This window comes from Rhinichthys klamathensis, unplaced genomic scaffold (assembly GCF_029890125.1).
Source record: "Rhinichthys klamathensis goyatoka isolate OS25496 unplaced genomic scaffold, OSU_Roscu_1.1 h1tg000708l_1, whole genome shotgun sequence".
Lineage (NCBI taxonomy): Eukaryota > Metazoa > Chordata > Actinopteri > Cypriniformes > Leuciscidae > Rhinichthys > Rhinichthys klamathensis.
The window spans coordinates 110213-122500 of record NW_026607127.1 but is presented as its reverse complement, the minus strand read 5'-3'; the positions used below and the strand labels follow the sequence as shown (position 1 = coordinate 122500).

Below are 12288 nucleotides of genomic sequence, written 5' to 3'. Positions count from 1 at the left end.
CCGACTGGGGAGATTCGGGAGGCGTCACGGCTGAACTGGGAACTGAGCAGAAGCACACAGCATTATTACTGGACCGCAGTGAACTGGGAAACAGCATTATTGGGAATTATCAGTGGGTATTCTCACTCAGTGTGTGTCCAGGACTCAGGCCTTTACTGTCCAGAGGGAGATTGAAAGGCTGTTGAACTTTTGTGCGAATGATCCTGTGAGAGAAGAAACAGCGGGTGAGAAGAGTTCATCAAACCTCTGTTATATATGCTCTGACCTGTTGTCCATGAGGTCAGAGGTCATGTACCTGTTGATGGTGAGGTCAGAGGTCAGAGGTCATGTACCTGTTGATGGAGCTGACGCTGGGCACGGTGTCCCCGTCACACACTCCCTCGGCCAGCAGCCGGTCCCGGATCTCCCACGCGAACATGGTGGGGTTCTGGCGCTTGTACTCCGCGATCTTCTCCACCACTTTAGGGGTCGCGACCTTCGGCTTCGAGCCTCCAATGACCCCTGGTTTAATGCTGCCCGTCTCATAGTACCTGAACGAGAAATGACCATTACAACAAAACTCATGTACCTGCGGGTACATTTAATATTCAGCAATATTATTGGTCTCCTGCATTGACAGCATTATATGAGAACTGAACTGAGCTGGGCGATGACATCACGGTTTACTCCAGAGCGGCTATATATATTAAATTAATAACTCTTTTACAACAAAAATGAAACATCACCGAACTTACTTAAGCTGGACTGTGACGCTGTTTTCTTCAAGAAACAAACTTTGTTGCATTATTCTCCTGTTATCTCTGTAAAGCTGCTCTGAAACTCTGTGTTGTAAAAAGCGCTGTATAAATAAAGGAGACTTGACCTGCCGATACTGAGCTTCACTTTCACCCCTCTACTCACTTATTCTTTGTTTATATCTGCTAGATTTGATCTACTCCGTCTGTGTATATCATGCACTGTGTTGTATATTGTGTGTAACGTTAAATCAGGAGTACTTGATATATCACGTTTACTTTAGAACAAACCAGCACCAATTTCTTGCGAGTGCAACTTGGCCAATAAACGTAATCTTAATCATTCCAAGAGAGAACGTCAGATATGCTGAAACTGTGTCCGAAAACATTAGGCCATCCAGAAATAAAAACAACAAAAATTTAAAATACAAAAAATACTCTCTTTTTGTATTGAAAAACACTGCATTTGCTGCAGATTCAGTCACATTCAGTATGTCTGACAGTGGAGCACAAGAAACAGAACAAAACAATCAGTGAATGTTTAGAAAATGAATCCTGTGGTAGTTGAGTGTGTTTGGTGTGTGTGTTGTGTGTGGTGTGTGTGTGTGTGTGGTGTGTGTGGTGTGTGTGTGTGTGTGTGTGGTGTGTTTGGTATACCTTTTCTGTCAAAGATACTAGAAAAAGTCCAGGCCTGGACTATTTTATTTGATGATTATGTTTTATTTTGCGACAGCAGTCGTCCCTTCTGTTTTATTTTTGGCATTAAAGTCTGTTGAATGTTCACCGGTTCCCACCTCCTTCTTCCCACAACATCTAACCTTGTTACACTTCACAACTGTGTTCCTTTCTAGAAAGAAATGGAATCTGCGAGGATTTCCAGTCCGGATTTAGACCGTACCATAGCACCGAGACCGCTCTCATCAGAGTCACACATGATCTGCTCTTATCATCCGATCGTGGTTGTATCTCTCTATTAGTGTTACTGGATCTTAGTGCTGCATTTGATACTATCGACCACAATATTCTTTTAAATAGACTCGAAAACTATGTTGGCATTAGTGGAATTGCACTAGCATGGTTTAAATCATACTTATCAGACCGTTATCAGTTTGTAGCAGTAAATGAAGAGATGTCTTATCGATCACAAGTTCAGTATGGCGTACCACAAGGCTCAGTACTAGGACCGCTGCTGTTCACTCTGTAAATGCTATCCTCACACACACACACACACACACACACACACACACACACACACACACACACACACACACACACACACACACACACACACACACACACACACACACACTCTGTACATACATCTTTCCAATTCACAAAATTAATGGAATCCATATCTGATATAAAAAACTGGATGACTAGTAATTTCCTACTACTTAATTCTGAAAAAACAGAGATTCTAATTATTGGCCAAAAAACTTCCTCGCGTAGTAGAATACTGTCTAACACTTGATGGCTGCTCTGTCAAGTCCTCGTCGTCGGTTAGGAACTTGTGTGTGTGTGTGTGTGTGTGTGTGTGTGTGTGCTCTTTCATACCAATCTTTCATTTGAAAGCCACGTTTCTAGTATCTGTAAAACCACATTTTTCCATCTAAAAAATATATCTAAATTACGTCATATGCTCTCATTGACGAATGCGGAACAGTTAGTTCATGCGTTCATGACCTCAAGGCTAGATTACTGTAATGCTCTACTGGGTGGTTGCCCTGCACGCTTAATAAACAAACTCCAGCTGGTCCAAAACGCAGCAGCTCGAGTTCTTACCAGAACCAGGAAGTATGGTGTGTGTGTGTGTGTGTGTGTGTGTCTGTGTCTGTGTCTCTGTGTGTGTGTGTGTGTGTGTGTGTGTGTGTGTGTCTGTGTCTGTGTCTCTGTGTGTGTGTGTGTGTGTGTGTCTGTGTCTGTGTCTGTGTCTGTGTCTCTGTGTGTGTGTGTGTGTGTGTGTGTTTCTGTGTCTGTGTCTCTGTGTCTCTGTGTGTGTGTGTGTGTGTGTGTGTGTGTGTGTGTGTGTGTGTGTGTGTGTGTGTGTGTGTGTGTGTGTGTGTGTGTGTGTGGACTCTTCACCTGCCCAGGATCTTGCTGACGCACCCGTGACTGACCCTCAGTTGTCTCGAGATGTCGCAGGGTCTCACGCCCTGATGTGCCATATCCACGATCCTCTGCCGGATCACCTCGGGGAGCGGCCGGCCGTTCACAAACATTCCTCCGAGCTGATTCAGACCCCCATGACCTGGAGAACACACACACACACACATCAACATCAACACACAGTGAACACACATGAGCTGATTCAGACACCCATGACCTGGAAAACACACACACATCAACATCAACACACACTGAACACACATGAACACGATCATCACACACACTAAACACACATGAGCTGATTCAGACACCCATGACCTGGAGAACACACACACACACACACACACACACACACACACACACACATCAACATCAACACACACTGAACACACATGAGCTGATTCAGACCCCCATGACCTGGAGAACACACACACACACACACACACACATCAACATCAACACACACTGAACACACATGAACACGATCCTCACACACACTGAACACACATGAACACGATCATCACACACACTGAACACACATGAACACGATCATCACACACACTGAACACACATGAACACGATCATCACACACACTGAACACACTGAACACACATGAACACGATCATCACACACACTGAACACACTGAACACACATGAACACGATAATCACACACACTGAACACACATGAACACGATCATCACACACACTGAACACACTGAACACACTGAACACACTGAACACACATGAACACGATCATCACACACACTGAACACACTGAACACGATCATCACACACACTGAACACACTGAACACACTGAACACACATGAACACACATGAACACGATCATCACACACACTGAACACACATGAACACGATCATCACACACACTGAACACACATGAACACGATCATCACACACACTGAACACACATGAACACGATCATCACACACACTGAACACACATGAACACGATCATCACACACACTGAACACACATGAACACGATCATCACACACACACACATGAACACGATCATCACACACACTGAACACACTGAACACACATGAACACGATCATCACACACACTGAACACACATGAACACGATCATCACACACACTGAACACACATGAACACGATCATCACACACACTGAACACACATGAACACGATCATCACACACACTGAACACACATGAACACGATCATCACACACACTGAACACACATGAACACGATCATCACACACACTGAACACACATGAACACGATCATCACACACACTGAACACACATGAACACGATCATCACACACACTGAACACACATGAACACGATCATCACACACACTGAACACACTAAACACACATGAACACGATCATCACACACACTGAACACACATGAACACGATCATCACACACACTGAACACACATGAACACGATCATCACACACACTGAACACACATGAACACGATCATCACACACACTGAACACACGAACACGATCATCACACACACTGAACACACATGAACACGATCATCACACACACTGAACATACATGAACACGATCATCACACACACTGAACACACATGAACACGATCATCACACACACTGAACACACATGAACACGATCATCACACACACTGAACACACATGAACACGATCATCACACACACTGAACACACATGAACACGATCATTACACACACTGAACACACATGAACACGATCATCACACACACTCAACACACATGAACACGATCATCACACACACTGAACACACTGAACACGATCATCACACACACTGAACACACATGAACACGATCATCACACACACTGAACACACATGAACACGATCATCACACACACTGAACACACATGAACACGATCATCACACACACTGAACACACATGAACACGATCATCACACACACTGAACACACATGAACACGATCATCACACACACTGAACACACATGAACACGATCATCACACACACTGAACACACATGAACACGATCATCACACACACTGAACACACTGAACACGATCATCACACACACTGAACACACATGAACACGATCATCACACACACTCAACACACATGAACACGATCATCACACACACTGAACACACTGAACACGATCATCACACACACTGAACACACATGAACACGATCATCACACACACTGAACACACATGAACACGATCATCACACACACTGAACACACATGAACACGATCATCACACACACTGAACACACATGAACACGATCATCACACACACTGAACACACATGAACACGATCATCACACACACTGAACACACATGAACACGATCATCACACACACTGACTGCTGGCTCTGTGAGTCTCAGATTATATTTCATTCGTCTCATAATAAATCCACAGGTTTCTCTTGTATTGCCAAATCATATTTACACTCTTCTGAAAGTTACATATGAACAGTCCTAACAACTGTCTCCAGAATAAAACTTTTTCAGATTCCTTTTCACACTGTAAAAATGATTTTATATCACTTACTACTCTATGATCTCTACAACATTTCCAATGTTTTCTCAGCTTCTCAGGATTTCTCTCTCTGTCCCTATAAACTCCCCAATGCCTTTATTTCCACACACTCCTCCCTCAAAACCTCAGATAAACCCACGGGTCGAGTATATGGACAGTATATATCATCGGGTCGAGTATATGGACAGTATATATCATATGGTCGAGTATATGGACAGTATATATCATCGGGTCGAGTATATGGACAGTATATATCATCGGGTCCAGTATATGGACAGTATATATCATCGGGTCGAGTATATGGACAGTATATATCATCGGGTCCAGTATATGGACAGTATATATCATCGGGTCGAGTATATGGACAGTATATATCATCGGGTCCAGTATATGGACAGTATATATCATCGGGTCGAGTATATGGACAGTATATATCATATGGTCCAGTATATGGACAGTATATATCATCGGGTCGAGTATATGGACAGTATATATCATCGGGTCCAGTATATGGACAGTATAAATCATCGGGTCGAGTATATGGACAGTATATATCATCGGGTCCAGTATATGGACAGTATATATCATCGGGTCCAGTATATGGACAGTATATATCATCGGGTCGAGTATATGGACAGTATATATCATATGGTCGAGTATATGGACAGTATATATCATCGGGTCCAGTATATGGACAGTATATATCATCGGGTCCAGTATATGGACAGTATATAGCATCGGGTCGAGTATATGGACAGTATATATCATATGGTCGAGTATATGGACAGTATATATCATCGGGTCGAGTATATGGACAGTATATATCATCGGGTCCAGTATATGGACAGTATATATCATATGTTCGAGTATATGGACAGTATATATCATCGGGTCCAGTATATGGACAGTATATATCATCGGGTCGAGTATATGGACAGTATATATCATCGGGTCGAGTATATGGACAGTATATATCATCGGGTCGAGTATATGGACAGTATATATCATCGGGTCGAGTATATGGACAGTATATATCATCGGGTCGAGTATATGGACAGTATATATCATCGGGTCGAGTATATGGACAGTATATATCATCGGGTCGAGTATATGGACAGTATATATCATCGAGTCCAGTATATGGACAGTATATATCATCGGGTCGAGTATATGGACAGTATATATCATCGGGTCCAGTATATGGACAGTATATATCATCGGGTCCAGTATATGGACAGTATATATCATCAGGTCGAGTATATGGACAGTATATATCATCGGGTCGAGTATATGGACAGTATATATCATCGGGTCGAGTATATGGACAGTATATATCATCGGGTCGAGTATATGGACAGTATATATCATCGGGTCGAGTATATGGACAGTATATATCATCGGGTCGAGTATATGGACAGTATATATCATCGGGTCCAGTATATGGACAGTATATATCATCGGGTCCAGTATATGGACAGTATATATCATCGGGTCGAGTATATATCATATGGTCCTGCATATGGACAGTATATATCATCGGGTCGAGTATATGGACAGTATATATCATCGAGTCCAGTATATGGACAGTATATATCATCGGGTCGAGTATATGGACAGTATATATCATCGGGTCCAGTATATGGACAGTATATATCATCGGGTCCAGTATATGGACAGTATATATCATCGGGTCGAGTATATATCATATGGTCCTGCATATGGACAGTATATATCATCGGGTCGAGTATATGGACAGTATATATCATCGGGTCGAGTATATATCATATGGTCCAGCATATGGACAGTATATATCATCGGGTCGAGTATATGGACAGTATATATCATCGGGTCGAGTATATGGACAGTATATATCATCGGGTCGAGTATATGGACAGTATATATCATCGGGTCGAGTATATGGACAGTATATATCATCGAGTCCAGTATATGGACAGTATATATCATCGGGTCGAGTATATGGACAGTATATATCATCGGGTCGAGTATATGGACAGTATATATCATCGGGTCGAGTATATGGACAGTATATATCATCGGGTCGAGTATATGGACAGTATATATCATCGGGTCGAGTATATGGACAGTATATATCATCGAGTCCAGTATATGGACAGTATATATCATCGGGTCGAGTATATGGACAGTATATATCATCGGGTCGAGTATATGGACAGTATATATCATCGGGTCGAGTATATGGACAGTATATATCATCGGGTCGAGTATATGGACAGTATATATCATCGGGTCGAGTATATGGACAGTATATATCATCGGGTCGAGTATATGGACAGTATATATCATCGGGTCGAGTATATGGACAGTATATATCATCGGGTCGAGTATATGGACAGTATATATCATCGGGTCGAGTATATGGACAGTATATATCATCGAGTCCAGTATATGGACAGTATATATCATCGGGTCGAGTATATGGACAGTATATATCATCGGGTCGAGTATATGGACAGTATATATCATCGGGTCCAGTATATGGACAGTATATATCATCGGGTCGAGTATATATCATATGGTCCTGCATATGGACAGTATATATCATGACATACAGCAGCACAATCTGCCTGATGAAGAATATTCATCTTTAATAACTCTAACTCTGTTCAGATTCAAGAGCTCATTATAAGATATGAACTAATAATAACCACTGCTATAATATATTTTAGCCATGAACGTGTTTGTGTTAAATAACCTACAGTAAGGCAGTTAAAACTATAAAACATTCAAAGGTTTCTCAAAGGGACAGAATATTGTTTGAATGAAATTCATTGCACTGGGTTGTACGTGTAATAATAAAATAAATGAATGTGCACTTGTAAAAATATTTTAATAATAAATATAAGATGTTCATAATAAAACTATTAGTCAGTCATAAGTATTTTATTATTACTATTATCTTTGTTGTTGTTTTTAGTGCCTAGAAAATTGATTTAATTAAAAACGGCAGATTTTAATGTTCGTTTTTCGTGTTTTTGTCATGCGCCCTTTTGTGAGGAAACGCTCGCGCTTCAGTGACTCTCTTTAATTTAACCCGTTCATTCTCTTCTTTCTCTCTCTTTAATTTAACCCGTTCATTCTCTTCTTTCTCTCTCTTTAATTTAACCCGTTCAGACTCTTCTTCCCCTTTTGCTCTTTTGCAGCTTCATTTCCACATCAAACGGCGCTATTAACGGTGTTAGCGGAGTGTGTCAAACTCTCCTCGCCCAGAGTCAGCGAGCCACAGGATATTAAAGCAGAGAAACCCCAGGAGAACACACACACACACACACTCTCTCTCTCTCTCTCTCTCTCTCTCTCTCTCTCTCTCTCTCTCTCTCTCTCTCTCTCTCTCTCTCTCTCTCTCTCTCTCTCTCTCTCTCTCTCTCTCACACACACACACACACACACGCACACACACACACACACTCTCACTCTCTCTCTCTCTCTCTCTCTCACACACACACACACACACACACACACACACACACACACACACACACTCTCTCTCTCTCTCTCTCTCTCTCACACACACACACACACACACACACACACACACACACACACACACACTCTCTCTCTCACACACACACACACACACACACACGCACGCACACACACACACACACACACACACACACGCGCGCGCGCGCGCGCACAATACACACACACACCAAGCAAAGGCTTAAAGACTGGTTCGGTTTATATCATCGATTTTAATAGTTTATGTTAATGTTGTGTTAGGGTTAGGGTCATGGCAAATTTTTTTATTTATTAATTTATTAAAGTAGATTTTAACGAGGCTTTTTGGCTAACTATAGCGCTATCGCAAACTATAGCGCATCGCTTACAAAATTGTTTAAATTTTGTTTTGTTTAATTTTAATTAGTTTAAAGCGATTTTTTCTTGTTTTGCTGCAGACTTTAGATACTCTGTTTTGATATGGCATTATGAACCCTCAATTGCATAAAATTAATGATTTATTTCAGTACGCATAATGGGAAAAGAAAATTCCCGAGATAAAATTTCACAAATTTAGACAATAATAATCGTATTTCGATAAATGCATTCGAATACAGAAATCATTTAAATTGTACATTACTTCTAATATATGGAAACGAAAGGAGAAACTGATCATGTGAAAATGAGAGAGAAATTGTAGGAAACCCTTATACAAAAAAAGTATTATATGTGTTGTTGTACAAAGTAATTTAAAACATATTATAGCGCGTAAAAGCAACCCGTTAAAACGCAATATTAGCGACACTGATAAATTAATTTTCATGTAAAGAGAGAAAAGCGGGAAAGCAGTTTAACACAAAAACTGTGTTTCACCATCGCGCAATAATACAGTCCGAGATTCGGGGAAATCAGTCAATATCCCAGCAGTGTTTACATGTCTATTACTGAAATATCGACAGAAGTCCGTGTGTTATATGATGATCATGCTCGTTTATTCAGGACTGTTTAACACACTAACCCTCTAAACGAAAGTCAATAATATCTGTGCGAGTAAAGACTTTCTGTCCGAATCTCTCAGATTATTCTGCAATCCAATCCAAAGATTAACGAGGTTTATTCATAAACATATCAAATTCAGACCAATTACATTCACGAACGGAAGGATTTGTGTTATGATTGTGAGTTATATCTAATTTGGTTATTTGTTATCAGCGGTATTCACGAGTTCGTATATTAGTAGACTATATTAGTTCTTCTTGACACATCATTTATTATAATAAAATGCCAAACCACTACTGTCAATTTATGGACATTTAGATGTTCTATATTGTTTTAACATTTGATAGTAAATTAACAAAAGCTATTTGTAAAAGAAATAAACCTTTTAAGAAGGAAGGTTAGTCTGCTATTCGCGGACTTGTACACTGATGAACATTATTGTGAAATATAATGCCTGAATAAATGTCCCGATTGCGGTACTTGTTCTTCATTTTTAGACATGTGATGTCGGTATATAGACTTCAGAATAACGAGTTTATTATTTTACCTCGCCCAGTAGTGATGGACATTTCTCAGAGAAGTCTCGGTCTCTTGATGTCCAGGTTTTTTGTCCACGTGTTTCTGTGTTTTAGTCCATATGAGGTCTGGCGTGCAAATGCCCCTGCGCGGACAGTTTTATTCCCTGCAAAAGGACATTTTATGGTGAACCTGACAGTTACGGCTATTGTTATATTATTATTTAATATTTGTTAATGGCTATTTGCATAACTGGCTATTTGCATAACACAGACTCTCATCTTCGATTCTTAAGCACTGTATGTTTAGTCGAAGAGTTTGTATCGTCAAGCTCCTCGTGTTTGAAAGAATCACTCAGAGATTTGGGTGCGTTATAGCGCGTTATAGGCCTGTTGTAGATTATGAGGATTATTTCTCAGAAGTTATTGGCTGAAGAATCTGCAGGTATCAATAAGTTTACCCCATTAAATCCACATCACATCAATGCGCACACATAAATATATAATAATGCATGTTTTACCTTCTGGAGAAGAAACGCTTGGGAATATCCGACGGCTTTTATCCAGCGCCACAGTGTCAGTTATAATGGCACATATTGTGTGTGTGTGATCAGAGTTCCTCCAGTAGTGTGTGTGTGTGTGTGTGTGTGTGATCAGAGGTCCTCCAGTAGTGTGTGTGTCTGACGGGCCCGCGGAGGCTTTATCGCGGAGACTCTCACGCGCTCAGGACGCGCTTCGCCATTGGACGACGCGTTATTTGGGGGCGTGTCCGCCGGATGACGTGTCCAGACCGACCTGTGCGCATGGGTGATTCCGGGGGTTCGAGCGCTTCCAGAACACAACAAAACACCGAGCGATACGTCAACGTTTACGGAAATATTAGTGAAGGATCGGGCTTGTTTTCATTCACCCTCAGTGATTAGATGCGCGATGTGAACGCGCTCATCCTTCACACACAGTTGGACTCTTGATTTGCTATAATCTGCTGTTATATCATATATAACATGACAAATACCTGATCCCTCACTTGACGGATACCAGCACAATGGTTTACAATGGTTTACCGACAAATAATAATAATAATAATAACAATAATGACTGGGTTTTACCAATGTATTATTTTTGTTATTTTTTAATGATTGAATTTTATCAATGCATTTCATTATAATTATTATTAATAATACAATGAAAACCATGACTAGATGGTTTTATCAATTAATGTATTATTATTATTATTGAATGAATTTGATCAATAGGCTATATTTCATCATAATTTATTATTATTAATGAAAAATAACAATGACTGGATGGTTTTATAAATTAATGTATTATTATTATTATTATTATTATTATTAATGACTGAATTTAATAAATGCATTTCATTAATAATAATACTAATAATAGTAGGCCAATAATAGGCGGATGATTATGCCTCTATAATCGCTTGCAGTGGAAAGTCCTTTGCTTTAAATGTCCGGCATGAAAAGGTTTTTATTGCGCTGTTTGGGAGCTTCTAAACTAACTCTCAGCGGGGTCACAGGATCCCCGAGCATCTTCACACACTCTCTGTTGTTCTCACAACTTTAAAACAAACACAACAAGCCGAATTACTCCTTTATGGCACCCGTGGTTTGGCCTTTGCCATATGGCGCGTGTCAGGACAGAGAGAGTCTTTATTAGCGCAGTTCCACACAAACATTAATGAACGAACGAACTAAAGGAGGATGAGTGTTAATATAAAGCTTTGTGCTTCCGTTAGACTCGAGATGACATGTCTGTGGCCTCAGTAAGAGGATAATTAAACCACATTACAGGCTTGAAAAGAAAAATAAGACAGGTCAAAATCACTCCATATTGTTATCTTGTTGTTCCTCTGAAGGCTCTTTCATTTCTTTCATTCGTATTCATGCCTTCTCCGCTGTGTCGTGTAAATACAG

General features: G+C 40.5%; 1 protein-coding gene across 4 annotated transcripts in view; it reads right to left on the bottom strand.

Annotated features, from left to right (window-relative positions):
- pax8 (paired box 8) overlaps window positions 1-11025 on the bottom strand; it is a 23190-nt gene extending 12165 nt beyond the window's left edge. For 3 of the 4 annotated variants that reach the window (XM_056242198.1, XM_056242199.1, XM_056242200.1), the window contains exons 1-6: window positions 10873-10960; window positions 10384-10518; window positions 2817-2982; window positions 333-530; window positions 127-203; window positions 1-42 (exon numbers count right to left, since the gene is read on the bottom strand). The exon at window positions 1-42 is cut by the window's left edge and continues 84 nt beyond it. In XM_056242198.1, coding sequence (XP_056098173.1) covers window positions 1-42; window positions 127-203; window positions 333-530; window positions 2817-2982; window positions 10384-10405 — 505 coding nt within the window. In that variant the 5' untranslated portion in view covers window positions 10406-10518; window positions 10873-10960. Of the gene's footprint in view, window positions 43-126; window positions 204-332; window positions 531-2816; window positions 2983-10383; window positions 10519-10872 lie in introns of all 4 variants that reach the window. The other variant, XM_056242201.1, reaches the window with a different exon arrangement.
- Window positions 11026-12288: the final 1263 nt, after the last annotated feature.